This window comes from Lepidochelys kempii, chromosome 9 (assembly GCF_965140265.1).
Source record: "Lepidochelys kempii isolate rLepKem1 chromosome 9, rLepKem1.hap2, whole genome shotgun sequence".
In the NCBI taxonomy this organism is placed as follows: domain Eukaryota; kingdom Metazoa; phylum Chordata; order Testudines; family Cheloniidae; genus Lepidochelys; species Lepidochelys kempii.
Genome location: NC_133264.1, coordinates 85,562,821 through 85,581,880, shown reverse-complemented (window position 1 = coordinate 85,581,880; position 19,060 = coordinate 85,562,821). Strand labels below are relative to the sequence as shown.

The 19,060-nt window shown below is 43.0% G+C and overlaps 1 protein-coding gene across 7 annotated transcripts in view; it reads left to right on the top strand.

Moving 5' to 3' along the window:
• Positions 1-13,306, top strand: part of GAB3 (GRB2 associated binding protein 3) — a 105,218-nt gene extending 91,912 nt beyond the window's left edge. For all 7 annotated transcript variants that reach the window (XM_073361254.1, XM_073361256.1, XM_073361255.1 and 4 more), the window contains 6 exons: positions 785-840; positions 2,209-2,464; positions 5,209-5,290; positions 7,183-7,285; positions 8,557-8,670; positions 9,764-13,306. In XM_073361254.1, coding sequence (XP_073217355.1) covers positions 785-840; positions 2,209-2,464; positions 5,209-5,290; positions 7,183-7,285; positions 8,557-8,670; positions 9,764-9,880 — 728 coding nt within the window. In that variant the 3' untranslated portion in view covers positions 9,881-13,306. The remainder of the gene's footprint in view (positions 1-784; positions 841-2,208; positions 2,465-5,208; positions 5,291-7,182; positions 7,286-8,556; positions 8,671-9,763) is intronic.
• The last annotated feature ends 5,754 nt before the right edge of the window (positions 13,307-19,060 follow it).

Below are 19,060 nucleotides of genomic sequence, written 5' to 3'. Positions count from 1 at the left end.
TTTTACCTCTGTTTTGAAAAGAAAACATATTAAGAACCAAAAAGAAAACACAATAAGTGTCATAAGCCAAATTTGCACTAGCAGGCATTGTGACAGAGTCCTTTTCACTTGTTGGGGAGGTGGATTTATTCTAAACCACTTCTGTGCTATGATCGTTCATCATTAACACATACTTCTCCTCTCATAGTGCATACTATCATGAATTCCATCTATAAATAATTTGCATTTCCCTAGTGCCTTAGGTCTGAGGATCTCAGAGCACTTTACAAGCAATAAAGTGTAATTTAATGAAGTGTAATAAGTGTAATAATGAATTAAGCTTCCCAGCACCCCTTTGTGGTATAATTGCCCCCATTTTACAGATGGGGAAGTTGAGATATAGAAAAGTCCAAAGGTTATACAACAAGTTGCTGACAGAACAGGAATTAAATCTCAAATCTCCTGACTTCTTTTCTCATAGACAAGGATCTTACTCTTTATCTAGATGTGATTAGAGAAAACTCAGAATAGGTTTATAGGTGTGTGCTGACTGTTTCTTCTTTTCAATGTGCTTAAAACTAATATAGCATTATAAGTTGCCCACTCATAGAATTATAGAGAGTTATTTTTTATCTCGTATTTCGTCAAGTTTTCCCATTTCACGAAGACTAGCAAGATATTTCATGAGCTTTAGAAAGTCATAATTATTTTAATGCCGTATGCCTTGCTCCAGAATTATATCCTTCAGCTTCCATTCCCTTTTGCTAATTACATTGTTAATCACTGGAGGGTATTTTTTTTTCAGCCAACATGGAAGGAAGCTCTCTCAGAAGTCGAGATAAGAGGCTTAGTTTGAATTTGGTAAGTACTCTATTTGCATATATTTAAACACTGGCACAAAACAGACTAAAGCACATTAGTTGTCTTGTGACCTGATGCTCTGTTACTCCTCTCCTATGCTCAGCACAGGAATGGAAGAGGAGGGCACAGGTGGCTTTATATCACATTTGCACCTCATACATCTGGAGTATGTGGAGGCTTGTCCAGCCCCTGCTATAAATTAGAGAAGCCTCACAGGTGCCCTGGTACTAAGGTTTTTCATAGCCCCTTACGGGGTCCCTCTTAGCACGCTGGGCAGTCCCCCTCCTGACACTCCTACAATACCTCTTCTCTCCGATCATACATCCCTTATGCTGCAGGCCTGGAGACAGAGCAGAGCAGAACATGTAGGTCAGCTCTTCACAGAGGCCCTTGCATGAAGGGGTGTTTCCTAGGGTTAAGGGGATAGGTCACAACCGAGAATGGAGCCCATGCGTTGAAAGTTTCTGTATCACTTTGGAGTCATGCGGGTTACCTCCTTTTTGGGGCTTGTTAACTGTCCCGACCCTCAAAATCCCCTGTAATGTGGTGATCCAGTTTTTGACTGCAGAGAATTAGCTGATGCTGGTCAATGTTGCTGTGAAAACACATTAGGCAGTGACGTTCCCGCCAGGTGTTCCCTGCCTCCAAGGGCTGAGCATGCTGCCTCTGCCTCACCAGTCCGGGGAGCCTGAGAACCAGAACTGGATTTTCCCAAATGGGAAGGCCCTCTGCTGCCTTTAGGCTGCTAGGCCAGATGCAGGCTCCATTGTCTTTGACAGACGCCATGTTTTTCTCACATGTGAAATTGATCTTACCCAATTTGTAGTCAATGCCTCTTGATATGCAACCAGCATTAACCTGCATGACATGAATCGCCAGGGTTAATCCTCAGCTATCAAATGTAATCCCTGTGCATGTGTCTCTGTGCTGAGAGCTTTCACCTTTGCGAAGGAATAACTCACCAGATGTTATCCGTTAGATGATGGACACGTGAAAGTGCTCCTTACATTATAAGCCTCCTGTCATTTTGTGGCTCCGATTTGCTGCTGGTGTAGGCAAGTGCTCTTCCTTGGAAGTCAGTAGATTTGAACCTGCTTATGCCAACAATTCATTTATGCCCATGTTTGCAGCAATCATGGGCCTGAGCTGCCAAGTTCAGATCTGAACTTTTCCAAAGTTGGCATGGATGTCTGTCTTGGTAGTTTTGACTCCTGCCATTCCAGAGATAGGCCACCCCAAAAGTTCAGATGGGGGTGTTCAAGCGTGGGGTTTAGTTCAGGCTAATTTGTAGCAGTGTGCAACCTTGCTTGATTATTGGAGTTGTTCAGCTGACTGGAATGCTCTTTCTTTTCCTTCTCCTTTCGGAAGCCATGTCGATTCACCCCACTCTACTCTTCAGCATCGGACAATACGGAGGACAGTTATGTACCTATGCACCCCAGCACCTCTCCGCCCATCCCAGGATCAGATTGCTCACCCGATGGCTACACTCCCATGAGCCCAAGCTCAGCGACCTTTACCTTTCCTGTAGTCAACAATGACAAACTCTCCAGTCCACTGCCGGAACTTCCCACAGACCTGGAACCACCTCCAGTGAATCGAGATCTCAAGCCCCGTAGGAAATGTAAGGCATTATACCAACCTAGTAAGCAATTCAAAGCTAAGGTACATTGCTATCACTGACCACTAACTTCCATTTCTATGGTACGTGGCATCCCAGGGCATCACAAGGCACTTCACACATTACAGATGCAGCCAGCTCTAGAGTGGAAGGTGGTAGACAATGGCCTTGAGGGGAAAACTTTTTTGGCCAAGATCACTTGGGCAAACCTCTTATATCATTAAAAGTGCCATGGAATTTAAAAGAACCAAGGTGGTACCCACTCTGCTGGGATGCTGAAGATCCTAGGAGAAAGATCTTAGTGCAATAACCTGCTATGTATTGGCTGTGTTAAATTTAGGGCATCCTGAATGATATGCTTTAATCCAGTGGCCCCCAAACTATGGAGCACGCCCCCACTTTGGGGGAGGGAGGGGGACACGGCAGGACTCACTCTGTCCCCAGCTCTGCTCCAGGTCCAGCCCCACCCCCAGCTGTGGCCTCGGCCTTGGCTCCTGGCTCCCAGGTTGGCCACAGCTCTGCTCCTGGACCTGGCCTCAGCCCCTGGCTCCTGGCCCACCCACAGCTCCAGCCCCAGTCCCAACCACAGCCCTGGACCTGGCCCCACTCCCAACTCCGGATCCTGACCGCAGTTCCCTGGGGTGAGGTGGGAAGGTGGATAGGAGTAATTTCCTTCCAGTGGTTTGGTGAAAGGGAGAATTTTTTCCCCATGCCACGTCCAAATCCTCTGTGATTCATACACATCTGGAGGATCCACCTGGAGACAAGATCCATCTTTGCAGAAGCCCTCTGTCTCTGCACAGCCTCATGGACCTTCTAGCTCCCTGGGGGCTCCTGGAGGAACTAAGCTGCCCCTGGAATGACCCTTGGCTGAGGAGAGAATTCTACAGCACTGATGGGAAAGCACTGCAGGTTACACTCCTTTGCCATGTGGGCTGTGGAGGAAGGTGGAGAATCTGGTGGAGACCAACAGGCTCACTCCCTCTTCCCACAAATGGAGCGGAACCCCAACAGAGAACCCATAGAGAGGGGCTTCCACTGGGTGGGGTGGGGGAGGAGCATACTGTGGAAGTGGCACTTCCCATTTCCACATGCCCTCAACCTGGGATCAGCAAGTGCAAGCTTACATCCCCTATCAGAACCAGAGGGGAGTTTGGGGGCACTGAGCTCCTTAGACTACAAGTGGTTTATGTATTGGGCAAAATCCTGCTTGCCTTACTCACACAAGTATTCTTATGGGCCTGCTTTCATGATAGGATGAGCAGGATTTGGCCCATTAAGTAGACAAGAGAAGAGGAAAAATCCATTTCTGTTCCCACAGCCTTCCTCAGCCTATGCCACAGGGTTCCAAAATATGTGATATTTTTATTTCACGCAGCTGCATTAAGATGCTTAATATGCACACACTCGAGTCTTATGCCTCCTTGTTGGAACACCACAGGATTTGTGTGATGTTCTGGAGTGTACTGAAGTATTTTATACTCCTTCCTGAGATAGCACCCATGGATAAACTAAATTCCAATGGGGAACTCTTCCATCTCTCCCTCAGTGTGCGGGAGTGTTGTGAAATACTTGGCATTATCATAGAAAAAGTGTTAGATTTTGTTACCACGTACAAAATGTAGAGAAACCTGGTGAAATGGGAGAGGATGGCTCAGGGGAAAGGTAAAGCTATGACTTTAACTTCTGGTTGCTGGTTCAAATGCAGCCCAGGCTGCTGTTGATAGAAATTTGTTACTGCCTGGGAGTTGCTCAGTGACCTAGATGAAATGAGTTGAAGGCCGCAATCCATTTCCCCATGGAGAGATGTTCACGTCACACAAAGCACCATCACACTTGGCACCCCAATGGGCAGCAACCATCTCAGAAGACAGGCCAAGGGCTGGCAGAACCCGGAGACTGAAGTAGCCCCTCCCCTGTGGAGGCATCACTTGCAGACCAGGGTTCAGGCATGTTTACGGTCATTCTGGAAAGTCTGCTCTCTAGCTGCCCATCGTATTTAGCTGCTCATTTTAGGATTCACAGAGGACTTTAGTCTCTAGGGCAGATTTAAACGGTCCATTTATTCCTCAAGATTTCCTGCATATAATCTCGCACAAATGCTAGGCTGTATAACCTCGTTTGTTACGATAGTGCCTAGGTGCCAGCCAAGAATAGGGCCTCATTGTGCTAAGCACTGTACAAACACAGGAGAAGACTGTCACTGCTTGAAGACCTTACTGTCTAAACACACAACACAGATGTAAGGCGGTGAAGGGGTAGAGCACACAAGCAAAGTGAACAATGTGATGGCAGCAAACGGCATGTTAGTTCCAGGACTTTTTGGCGGGTGGAATGGAGAGTTTAGTTAGGAGGCGACCAGCTAAATAGGAAAGGAAGGGAGATGAAGGGAATGGGACAGGGCAGAAGAGGGTAAGAAGGGCAGGTCTGGAGTGAAGCTGAGGTGAAGAGACTGAGGGAGCTGGAGCAAACAACCATTCAGCACAAGGCAGAGTAGGTCCAGTCATAAATGTGGAAAGTTCTCTGAGCATCTGAAGGTTCCTGCTTTGGCTGCTTTGGCCCCTAGCAGCTGGAGTTTCTGGCTGGTTCCTCTCTGCAGTTTTTTCACCAAGGCCACATTGAGGGGAGGAGGGTCACCACCTGGCTTCTGGCCCCCCCAGAGTTGAGGGAGGTGTCTCCCATTTATTTATGTTATTAGAGCCATTAATAAATCCTGCTCTTAAAATTCCTGTTGTACCCATCTGCAGCACGACCCCCTCCGCTGGATCTGAGAAACCTCTCCACCATCCGGGAACACGCTACCTTGACCAGGATGTGGACTGTGCCTTAGTAAGTGGATGAGAATCCTGACATTGAAACCTCCTGAAGCATAAGCATTGTGAAATGGAGTTATAAATAACTTATCACATTCCGCAAGAAATAGTTTGTTGGCAAAGTCTATAAACAAACATGCTATGCAAATTCCATGGGACTCCTTCCAGCATTTTACAGGCTTTTGCTGCCATAAAAAAAGGGCTCCTTTTAAAGACAGACACAGTGCACTCCCTTCAGACTGTGCTGTGAGAAATTCTGTGGTTTGAATCTCTTGCAAATTAGCACTACCTCAAAGCCTAAATTGTCTCTTGTGAAGCCTCCTTATGTAACTTTTTAGAAGGCTGGAGCTACTCTGTTCTCTGGTACAGCTGCCATAATGTTAGCCCTCATGACTTCTCATATTTTTCCAGAGGAGAGCAGACATCTTTGTTCTAGAAGATTAATGTGGCAAAGGGAAAACAAACCCAATTTAAAGGCTTGGCTGGCCTGTTGATCTGGGGCTAACGTTCTGTGCTGCCATGACAAAATGGAGACTTGATTCCTGCTCCTCATTTAATGTCACTGCAAACCAGTTGTGGGGTGGAGGGGAATGCCTCGGATCACTCTCCCCAAATGATGATGAAATATCAGTGGGCCTCAAAGCGAGTCACAGCCAGGAATTCTTAGCTGGTAGGATCAAAGCAGTGATGTGGGATGAAGCATGCTGGCATGGGGAATGGTGACAGTAAGTTCTCAGAGCTGATGGGGAAAGTTTGAAGGGATTTGCCAGTTTCCTCTTGAAAATACCTGAGTGAGCAGAGAATTCTCACAAGCCTTCCTGTGTGGATCCTTTTAGTGCCTGGCACTTTAACAGTGGCATGCCAAACACTGTCTTTTTCACTAACATGGCAGGTACTCAGAGGAAGGGCTTGCTATCTGGGAGAAGCTGACACAGTCTGTCAGGGCCAGGTAATCTGGTGCCAGCAATCAGAATCTTCCCCAGGCTTCCAGGTTAGCAGTTAAAATCTGGCTAACCCCTGAGGTGCTTTGTACTTGGCATATTCGACAATCCCACAAATTCAGTGCTGCCGCATGAACATCCCTGCTAGCGTGCCATGGTTAATGAACTCTGACACATTCAACTGCTATACAAGGTCTACAGGGAAGAGGAGCATTGAGGAGTTCATTCATTGTCAACTAAATAACAAGTTTTTTGATACTAAACAAACCAAACAAGTTTAAATGACCAAATGTGCTCAGAACAAATAAAGTGGAACCCAAAGGGATACCTGTTTGGATTAAATTGTTTATGCTGTGTGAAGTACACAGCTAATCTCTGGTTAACTAGTCGTACTGGCCAAGATGCAGTAATTTAGTGATGATTTGCAGTAGGTTTGAATTACATTATAAGGACTGCTTCTGACAGTTAGATTAGCAGCTACATTTTTCTTTTAAAAGAACTGAGTTGCAGACAACTCCAAAGCACAGATAACATGTGTTTGTACTGCATTCAGAGCCAGCCAAGTTGCTTTGCAGGCAGCTACAGTAGCTGATTAATTCATTTCAATCTCAGAAATGGTGGTACCCATACAACAAAGTAACTGCTCCATCAGCACATATTACACAGATGAATGTCTGCCTTCATTTGCGTTCCTTGATGGAGAATTGCTCTGATATCTCCTGCTTTCTGTCATGCCATAGCTGGCAAACTTTTATAGTGTCAAGATAAATCCCAGAAAATCCACCAGAGATGTTATTGATGTAACTGTAACATGCTTTATAGCTAAAAACCATTTTTGGATGGCCACTCCATTAAGGCTTCAGAATTAGGGTGAGTTTATTCGCCATATGGGCCATGTCAGACTTTGGCGTCTTTTCAGAGCATCTGTTATTTGCTTCCCTAACCTCTCCTGTGTTTTTCTTCCTAGCAATCGAACGAGCTTTATCTCTCCAGATAGAGACGGTATTAATTCAGCAAGAATATTTGCCAATTCCGTTTCCGGAGAAGAGGAAGAAAGTTACATTCAAATGGTAATCTTCATTTTCACACAGCTATCCTTTGCTCTGTTCTGCTCTGTCACATGCCCTGAGAATTCCCAAGTTCATTTTCTAAGAAAAATGTTCAGCAGGTTTGTCCTTTGCCCTCTTTTTAAAAAAAATCAAATGGTTTTAAACTAAAGACACTGGGTCTGATTTACAAAGAGATAAGGGAAGCCTTTTTTCTGCTGTGCAGATCTCAGCTGTTCCCCCACAAATGTTGCCAAGCAGTTGCAAGAGATCACTGGGATCAGGCATACTTACATGAGAGCTCATTAAAGGCAAAGGACAACTAAGTCCTTTCACCTTTTACAAGGGCCCCCTGCAGAATCTCCTGGGAAATGACAGACAATCTTCAGTGCACTTCCTAAAGGAACACACACAATGTTGTATAGAACGAGAACGCCTATTAAAGTCTTAGTTGCATTAACCCTACTTCCCATTACATAAAACAAAAACATTGTGGCTTCCTTTTCTTCATTCATTCTTTGGCCATGTCTAGAAATAGGCCAGAACCTAATCCCCTTCGAATTTCAGATGGGGATTGATCTAGGATGCCTAGATCTGAGCCAGCTCTGGCAGATTTGGTTCCAAATCCAAAGCCCGAAGGGGCCAGCTTTCCACTTCCAGTTTGGGAATGATTGCACAAAGAGTTTACACGGTTGGCCGCTCCAAACAGAAATCTTACCCCCTCACTCCAGACTAAACCTGAAGCTGATCTGAACCTACACAATAGCTACTCAGCTCAGCTCTAGTCCTAATCACACTCCAATTGTATTGTTCAAAAAGCTAAAACCTTTAACATGTTTGTGATCGTCTGTGACTCTCCATTTTGATATTCAATTGCGAGAGATGAACCAGAACCATTTATCCATACCCCCAGACCTTTGATGGCTTAGATGAAATGGGATCCAGATGTTAAAACATCCCAGGTTTTGGTTTTGCAAAACAAAATCCTTACTGATGTTTTGCTAAACCTGAATGAAAATCACCCCCGCCCCATTTTGCCCATATTACTGTAATTACCCCAAATCAGAGTTCCTGAATTTCTTTGAACAGTCACATAATTAGACATTGTTAGGATCTTGCAATTAGTTGATGCATGCATCCCCTGACATACTATACAAATGATGTGGGCCAGAGCTCTCTTTCTTTGCTTACTGCTGGATTAGGAATAATACTAAACAGTCTGGTCTTTTTCCTTTTAGGATCATGATTTAAGGGTTTTGAATTACTCATTAAAAGTTTCTCTCATTCCACAACAGGAGCACAGCCAGGCAACATCTCCATGCAGTGGTGCTTTCCCATGGTCAAGGAAGTCCAACCTTGATTACTTAGCATTGGATTTTAATTCCGCTTCCCCATCCCCTGTACAGAAGGTAAGAATCATTTATGCAAATACCACCCTTTTTTGTACATCCTGGTGTGTCTCTCTGATGGAGGCAAACAGACAGAGATTCTCACTTCTGAGTATCCTCAATACAATGAAATCCATCGTGCTTTTCCAGCTGATTGCATTCATAACAGGCTCAACATGAACATACTGGTAACGTGATAAAACCACAATTAAAGTTATGACAGTGGTACCAGTATCATGCCTTAATGTGATTCCATTCACATTAGGCATAATGGCTCCACTGGAATGTACAGGAGTAAGAACATGTGGGCAAATTTGTAGGTGCTTGCAGGAATTCTGCAAGCTCTTTTTTCATTCTCAAAAGAGACAGTTTCCCACAAAACTTTCCTGCCAATTTTCCCACAAATCCCATCTGCAGTAACTTTCTGTGATGTGAGTATGACAAAGTAACTTTCTGTGACGTGAGTATGAGCAGGGTCACAGGAAGACATGATATGAGATCTTGTAACAAGGCAAAAATATTTATTAATATTATCTATGTCATAGAAGTGTCTTAGATTCTTTAGACACAGTCCGAAGATAAGATCCCTGCTCCAAAGAACTTACAATTTAAATAGACAATGATGGACAAAGAAAGAATACAATGAAAAGCAAATAAATTTACTATAAAGCGTATAGACTTGATAGTTTGCTGAGTTTTTGTTTTACATCATTTTAACCATCAGTTTTGTTAATATTCCTTTGGGGGGATTGACTTGAGGTTTCTAGGCCTCCTTTAATTTAAACTCTCTTATGGTTAAAATCCATGCAGGTCATCAGTGTAGCAGGATCTTACTAAAGGCAAGAGAATAATTATCCTTGCTCTGGGATGGAGTTAGCCCATACAGCGTGTTTCCATATCTCACTATGCTGGGCAGGGTGACAAGGTGACAGATGGATTATTCTATGTAAAGCAAACTGCAAAGCAATGCTCTTGTCAGCTGATGTCACTGTAACTTCAAGGTGAAATGAAACAACCAGGAAAGAAAGAAAAGGAGGAATAGAAAACAAAACCAGTTTTACTAGCATCCATGTTCTCTCTAATATAAGACAATTGTTCTTCCTCTGTCCTACAGAAACCTTTTCTCTCGGAAGAGCAGAGAGTAGACTATGTCCAGGTAGATGAACAGAAGACTCAAGCCCTACAGAACACTAAACAGGAATGGACAGATGTGAGGCAATCTAAAGTTTAAAGGAGGAAGGATTGGGGTTTGGTTTTTTGCACTGGAACAACATTGTTAACCAAACAGCTGTAACAGCAGAATTCAAAGGCAGACAGAGTGTAAGAACCTGGTGGTCTCTACAGGAATCACATTTTTAAGGGAAAACCTTCAAGTTCAGCTGGAAATAGTATGTTGAATGAGTGGTTTATAGGATTATTAAAGTAACACATTAATCTTCTTTGCCACCCCTTGCAAGCAAGTTACATGGTACAGTTTTATGGCCTGATTGCGGGAGCCACACATTTAATGGTAACAAATGCCACTACATGTTGCATTTATCTATTTAACCCCGCCTTCTCCCTGTATTATGTAACTCCTTGTTGCTAAGGCTGTTTTTTGATATTCTACAAATATGCAGGTGCTAAGGCTGCTTATAGCTTCTGGTATCGGACAGGTGTTGGTGACTAATCGACCAAGGGCTAAAATACTGAAATAATAAAAAGCAGAACTTTTTAATATATATATATAGAGAGAGAGAGAGAGAGAGTGCTTAAGCAAACAGAGTTTTGGAGAATATTTTTCCCCCAGATATAATGTCTGACTTTGAGTGACACTGTTAGAGACTATAAATAGGTCTTTGCACTGATGGAACTGGAATGCGTGGTAGTCAGCACCCCGACTGACGTTCATCATATTGAATTTCTTCTTTCTGTTGCGGTTCATGTCATCACCGTTTCCATCCAATTGCTCCCGATGTTTTCGCTCTGGTGTGAGGACTTTCTTCAGCACAACACGGCAGCTCCTCTGACAGGAAGCTGCTGACACACAATTCTTCGCTGGCCAAAAAATAAAAAAAAGGAAGCTGTGCGTGAGCCTGTTTCTACAAGCCTTGGAAAGGTTGGCAAAATATCAAGCATGTTTTTGTCTGAACTGCAAAAGAAGAAATGCAAACAAAATTCCTGATAATGGTGATCGACCTGAGCGTTTTGTTAGCCTCATCCTAGCAAAAGAGGTAATTAGGAAACACAGTCTTAGTCGGGCACTCAGGTAATAATGAGGGAAGGAGCATTGTTAGGCGAGCAACTCTGCCTTGTAAAACAGCCACTTAATACACTTCAGTGATGTGAAGACCTGTATTCAGGAAGCTTATTTTCTTTAGTATTTCTTATGGGGACAATCTCAGGATCAGATAAGTATATGTTTTATAATGTATTTAACTTTATTAGTTTGCTTAAAATCCTTATTTCAAGATGTGCACAGGCAGTTCAAATCAAGAAAATGCAGCACCCTTCAGTTATCTCATTGGGTTCAGTCTTGAAGTCTTTACTTATGCAAGAGATCCCACTGGTTTTACTGGGACCACTCTTGTGAGCAAGGACCTCAGAATCAGGAGCTTTATGAAGGATTTTCCTTCATGCTGGATCCAAACTCACATTCCTCCTCCTCATACCTGCTGATATCACACTATGTTACTGTAAATTATTGACATCCAAAAAATGCTGAATTACCAAACTGGGATTAGAAAAAATGTTGTTTATGTCAAAGAAATGACTCTGATGTCCTTTCAAGCTTCTGTCATATGTTTCATGCATTTTGTATTATTGTCACGCATTTGGGCCCATAGGAAGGTTGAAAGCGATGACTACCTGATTCTCACTGTACCGCTAGTAGAGGGCAGCTTAGTTGATGGAAACATCATTTTCTCCTACCTCAAGATAGCTGAAGTGTTTGCAGTTCTTGCTGCTTCATCAGAGCAAAACACATTTGTGACACTGCGATGAATGTTTGTTCAGTTTTGCTAGTGAGAATGACAGGGTTTACCTGTGCATTTATTGACTCGGAGGCAAATCACACACCCCAGTCGGCAGGCACCAAGCTGACTGGAAAATGGGGTGTTTCTGCCTTCTGCAGAAAAGTTGACTTTTTGTCCAAAAAAAAAAAATTGGCTGAAAAATGCCAATTTTGGCCAGAAAGATATAGACAAATGCTCAATATTTTCTGCAGAAAGCACGCGTCTAGTGAAAATTTTAATTTTGTTGAAAAACCAATTTTCTGTTGATAAACAGGTTAGAAAGAGGGAAATCTTCAACCAGCTTTATCCTGGATGCAGTTTTGCTGCATGAGAGGCAGGATTCAGGGAGCCTGCCTGTGCTCAGTGGTACAGAGCACACTTCTGTGGAGGCTGGCACGGATCCGAAGTACCACACCTACAAAGAGGTTTGCCTTCCTGCCCAAAAGCATTCCCTTTATTTTGAGGAGGTAGGCCTGTGTCTATTGGGCTATGCCAGTGTTTCCCAAACTTGGGACACCGCTTGTTCAGGGAAAGCCCCTGGCGGGCCAGGCCGGTTTGTTTACCTGCTGTGTCTGCAGGTTCGGCCGATCGCAGCTCCCACTGGCCGCAATTTGCCGCTCCAGGCCAATGGGGGCTGTGGGAAGCAGCGGCCGGTACGTCCCTCGGGAAACACTGGGCTATGCAAATGTCAGTCGCTGAATGTGCTTTGTGCATACTGAAGTACTGACAAGGAAACACAAGACAAGGTGAGCTTTACAGCAAGAGAGCAGCACGCTTAGGAGCAGTGAGAGGTACAAATCAAAGCAGGTGCTACCCTAGAAGTGGGGGAATGAAATTGCATTACACTGCCTTGGTCCCCAAATGCTTAGTGATAGCGAGATAGCTTCTCAGTCATTTTAAAGTAAAACTTTAATAAAAACCATTCTGTGTTTTACTGGAATATGTTCTTCCATGATGTAAGAAAAATACTCTGGAGCAGAAAAATAGAAAGTCAAAAGTTTTAAAGAAAAATAGAAGGGGATGTTTTCCCCCACTATTCTTACTTCTTTGAAATATTTAAACTTTGGCAGATGCACTGAAGGATCACTGAGGAGTCTAGAAAGTGTCTTTTCTGTCAATTTTCAGAGTAGCAGCCGTGTTAGTCTGCATCTGAAAAAAGAACAGGAGTACTTGTGGCACCTTGGAGACTAACAAATTTATTAGAGCATAAGCTTTCATGGGCTACAGCCCACTTCATCGGATGCATAGAATGGAATATATAGTAAGAAGATATATATAGATATAGATAATACACACACATACAGAGAAGGTGGAAGTTGCTATACAAACTGTAAGAGGCTCATTAATTAAGATGAGCTGTTATCAGCAGGAGAAAAAAACTTCCATCCCACCATCAACTTCAACCTAGACCAATCCACACAAGTGGTCCATTTCCTGGACTCTACTGTGCTAATAAGCAATGGTCACATAAACACCACCCTATACCGGAAACCTACTGACCGCTATACTTACCTACATGCCTCCAACTTTCATCCAGACCACACCACACGATCCATTGTCTACAGCGAAGCTCTAAGATACAACTGCATTTGCTCCAATCCCTCAGACAGAGACAAACACCTACAAGATCTCTATCAAGCATTCTTAAAACTACAATACCCACCTGCTGAAGTGAAAAAACAGATTGACAGAGCCAGAAAAGTACCCAGAAGTCACCTACTACAGGACAGGCCCAACAAAGAAAATAACAGAACGCCACTAGCCATCACCTTCAGCCCCCAACTAAAACCTCTCCAGCGCATCATCAAAGATCTGCAACCTACCCTGAAAAATGATCCCTCACTCTCACAGATCTTGGGAAACAGACCAGTCCTCACTTACAGACAGCCCCCCCAACCTGAAGCAAATACTCTCCATCAACCACACACCACACAACAAAAACACTAACCCAGGAACCTATCCTTGCAAAAAAGCCCAATGCAAACTCTGTCCACATATTTATTCAAGTGACACCATCATAGGACCTAATCACATTAGCCACACCATGAGGGGCTCGTTCACCTGCACATCTTCCAATGTGATATATGCCATCATGTGCCAGCAATGCCCCTCTGCCATGTACATTGGCCGAACCTGACAGTCTCTACGCAAAAGAATAAATGGACACAAATCTGATATCAGGAATCATAACATTCAAAAACCGGTAAGAGAACACTTCAACCTCTCTGGCCACTCAGTAAAAGACTTAAGGGTGGCAATTTTGCAACAGAAAAGCTTCAGAAACAGACTCCAACGAGAAACTGCTGAGCTTGAATTAATATGCAGACTAGATACCATAAACTTAGGTTTGAATAGAGACTGGGAGTAGCTGGGTCATTACACATATTGAATCTATTTCCCCATGTTAATTATCCTCACACCTTCTTGTCAACTGTCGAAATGGGCTATCTTGATTATCGCTACAAAAGTTTTTTTTCTCCTGCTGATAATAGCTCATCTTAATTAATTAGCCTCTTACAGTTTGTATGGCAACTTCCACCTTCTCTGTATGTGTATATATACAGTATCTTCTTACTATATGTTCCATTCTATGCATCCGATGAAGTGGGCTGAAGCCCACGAAAGCTTATGCTCTAATAAATTTGTTAGTCTCTAAGGTGCCACAAGCACTCCTCTTCTTTTTTCCATCAATGTTTCTGAGAGATGGGCCCCAACCATAAATCTGGATCTGAATATCCCTGAACGTGGATCTATATCTAGTACCTCCTGCCTGCCACTGGCCCCACACCTGACCCTGCAAGGCCGTGCTGCTTTTAACCTTCACTTTTTATCCAGAAAGTAACTTTTCCCCCCATGATCCAGTGTAGCAATCCATTTCCCTCTGATGTATGTGGTAACTCTCATCGGCATTAACATGTGGGTATAATGTGGGGAAAGCAACTGAGTTTGGGTTTTGGTGAAAGTTAAAAGCAATGCTGACCGCACCTTGATCACAATGAAACGTGTTTTTGCAAACAACTGGGTGTTTCCTTCTTACTCAAACGGAGAATTCCACAATGTGACAAACTAGAGTAACAGCGTTATTTTCCAGTACACTTGTGTATTAACCTGCTGTTGTTCAAGGTTCCAATCTGAATACAGTTGCGCCCCCTTGTAGATCAGCTATTCCACCTGTTAGGTAGTTGTAATTACTATGGCATTACAGTGTGTTATTGTGCCATCAGAACTCTTGGCATCACTATGACCTAACGGCAGGAGAAAAAGGTATTACAGTGAAAGTAGGAGCCCGTATTTACTTCAACACTCTCATCACTGACCCTCAGCCAAAGAAGAGAGGGAAGCGAAAAGCACCTGGAAATGGGTTTAGCTTTTAACAGTGACACATCTGAAAATGTTACCTAGTCTGAGAATCCTTCTTTAGTACTAGTTATGGAATCAGCCAAACCGCAGCTTACTGAAGCACAGAATGCACCCTTCCTTGACTGGGGGCTAATTCTTTATTATTTCGTTATTTTTATTTATTTATTTTAAAAAAATTAAGAACACAGATGAAGAGGGAGGTGTGGCCCTCGGTGGGGCAATCTAGCTAACAGCAGCTGGGGCTGTAGTTTCTTTTTAAATTGTCTTTTGGGGGGAATCTGCTGAAGGCATGGTCCGGCACATGTCCTTCAGCAGTGCCTTATCCAACCACTTTTTTTTTTTTATTTAAGTCAGAGGGGAGCATTAGACTTTTGTTTAATTATAAATGTAGCTTGGTTCAATATAGCATTCAGATGAAGTTCAGTAGCATGGCAAAGTGAAAAGTAAACAAGCAAAGTGGTTTTAGTCCATGTGCTTCTCATGAGAGATCCACGTGGTTGGAATGTTATGTTGATCAGTTGTATTTTTCCAAGCAATTGGACACAGCAGGTTTATGAGCGAGAGCATTAATGTCTACTCATCAGAAAAAGGAAAACTGTTTCCCCCAGTGTCTTCCTTTGCCTGAGAGTGCTATCCCTTAACGAGGCAGGATCCCTTCTAATCAACCACACGGTGCTCTGAAGAATCTGCCATCCCATTTGTAAATCTTCGTTAGCATGAGCTGATCTGCCTTTGTGAATAGCAGGCTGATACAGGATGGACCATACAATTCTAACTCCTTAATTTGGGCCAAACCCCGCTGTTTTTACTCAGGCAGAACTTCTGCTGACCTCAGTAGAGACAGCAGATTTGAACTATTGTTTCTCAATTTCTGTAAGTATGTCCGCACTGCAGCTGGGAGGTGGGATTCTTAGTGTGGGCAGACAGACTCACGCTAGCTCGCTAAAATAGCAGTGTGAAACTGACAGCGGCTCCGGCTAGCCATCTGAACTCAGAACCCTGGGGCAAATGGGCTTGGACTTGGGCAACTAGCCCCAGCTGCTGCCCATGCCGCAACATCCACGCTGCTATTTTTAGCATGCTGGCTCAAGCTGAGCTAGCACAAGTCTGTCTGCCTTTGCTGGGAATCACACCTCCCAGCTGCAGCATAGACATCCCTTGTATGCTACAATACAATACGGTGCTCATTCAACAAAGCACTTGAGCCCCAGCTTAATCACATGCTTAAGGCCTTTGCTGAGCAGGGAGGGATTTAAGTGCTTGCTTAAAATTAAGCACATGCTCAGATTCTTTCCTGTGTGGGGCTTAAGCCATATTCTGCAGTCTATATGATTTGAGCAAGGATTTGCAGGACCCCAGGACCCTTTTGCTCAGAAGGATAACATATATTTTTCACTTATTTCTAAGGCCACCATCACATGCAGCAGCATTAATTACATTAGAGGCAGAAATGATTGCATTATAACTGAAAAATCTCAACATGTTTCTAACTCAAGACCAGTGTTTTCAATCAGTTCACTTCAGCAAGGGGTAGAGCTCCTTCTTTTCACTGTTGCTAGTGCTGTAATAGATGTGGGTTTGGGGACTGCATTCATTTTAAATAATTCAGTGGTTTAGGAATTAAAAGACCATCAGATGCTGTGATCAGATTGAAGTGCAGGGCAATGCCTTTTCTTTGTTCCCCTGTTCTGCAGAATTCCTCAGGTTTAAAAAAAAAAAGTCACCAAAATAACAGACTTTTTTCAATTTCAAAGCCAGGGTATTTGTTGTTCAAATAAAAATAAATAAATAAATGAAGTCTTGTGCAAACAAAGCATTACACTTTGTATATGTAAATCTTTGGGAAAGCATTAAAACAGTCATCTCTGGTATGAAGGATTAAAAGTCATTAAACAGAGGAGAGCAACTCTGTCTTCCTGCTGTTTCATTGTGATGTTTGTTGTATATATTTGCACATTAAACTGTGTTCCTTTTTTTCTAATAAACTAAGATAAAATTTAATCTTGATCTTTAGTGATTTTGATTATCTAGACTGCTCAGAGAAATATCCCCCTTCCACTTTTTTTATTCATTCTCTTAAATACTCTTTCTTCCTGTTAGCATGTGAAAGGTTCATGGTAAATTCCATTTATGCATCTTCTGTCTGCAAACTGATTTTGTGCAACAACTTATCAGAAGTATCATTTGCGGGTGGTTTGGGAGAGAGAGAGGCAGAAATGGTGGTGGGTAGGTCCTCGGTCTAATCCTGGCTCCAGCACTGACTTCTCTTGGTGACCGTGGGTAGGTCACTTTGGCCCAGATCCTCAATGTTATTTAGGCAGCTAACTCCCACTGAAATCAGTGGGAGTTAAGCACTTAAATACCTTTAATTCCTATTGATTTCAGTGGGTGTTAGATGCCCAAATACCTTTGAGGCTCTGGGCCATAGCCTCTCGGCCTCAGTTCCTGCACCTTTAACATGTGAATAATACTGACCAAACAGGGGTGTTGCACACACAAATTAACTGCTTGTAAATGCTTTGAAGTTAAAGTGAAGCATATGCTTTGCTGGATCCGGACCTAAATAGAAAGTGTGGTTATTATTTGGGCTAATCTTGCAATCGATCGACGCTCAGCACTCCTGTTGTTTTTAATGGGATTTCCACACACAAAATGCTGGCAAGATTGGGACCATTGTAACATACATATCTGAGGAGTACTGAGGCCAAAACAAAATAAGTCCAAGCGTCCCAACATTAGCATCCCTTTTAGATATTCACAAATGATGAGAAGGTTTGGAAAATATTTTACTGGCTACTTAGAGCTCCTGTCTCCTGTTATTATGAGAACTGTAGGTCCTTGCTAGATACCCATTCTGCTGTTGATAAGAGTCATGGACTATGAGAGCTGAGAGTGATGTTGATGAAAACTCAGGTACGCGTGCCAAGGAGTGATCTAAACAGTTATCAAACTGAATTTATTGGGCCCCATAAGGGGGTAATTAGTGACATTCTCTGGTCTGTGTTACCCAGCAGGGCAGACTAGATAATCTAATGGGCTCTTCTGGCCTTAAACATCTCTGAATTTGAATCTATGACTAAACATTAGGAGAAAAGTGCTGTTGGGCTGGTACCAAACTCCAGAAACTATTTATTAACCCAGGAACGTACTACCTACTGTACATAGTCAGTGGTGATAAGTGACGCAGAGAGAAGTTGATTGCTAGTCACAGATCAAAAGGTCTCACACGGCTGGATTTATACAATGATGTGGTAAAGATTAGACACCTTTCTTTACCGACATTTTTGCAGTTCCAAAACATCCATTACAAATCTGCTGAAGAACAAAGACGCACAGTGAACTGCTGGGTTATCAAATCCAGGTTATTTTTGCACAGTGCAAACCTTTCTCCATTCCCCTGAGCATCCAATGTCATATTACAAGCAAAAAGGTGGAGATGCTATGACTTGCCTGGAAATGCTTTATCCCCCTTCACTGATTTATTACGAAACAGTTTTTCCTCTTCACTTTGAAGAACTGAATCCAAAGGCTTTCTCAACACACAGTTTTTGTACTGATTCAACTATTTTCGTGTTAGGGCTGTGATTTTTTTATTTGTTGTTTATTTATTTATTTTATTACTGAAATAGTTACATCAGTACAGCCCCTAGAGTGGGTGCAGTTATAACAGTATAAAGGTGCCTTATATTGCTACAGCTTATTCCCCTATAACTGGTTTCAGAGTAACAGCCGTGTTAGTCTGTATTCGCAAAAAGAAAAGGAGGACTTGTGGCACCTTAGAGACTAACCAATTTATTAGAGCATAAGCTTTCGTGAGCTACAGCTCACTTCTTCAGATGCATCTGAAGAAGTGAGCTGTAGCTCACGAAAGCTTATGCTCTAATAAATTGGTTAGTCTCTAAGGTGCCACAAGTCCTCCTTTTCTTTTTCCCCTATAACTGTGTCCACACTCAGCATTGTACCAATGTAACTACACCAGTTTCACACCAGTATAGCTAAAGCACCACAAAAACTGTTTTGACAAGTCCTAAGATAAGCTTTCTTTTTCAAAGAGAGTC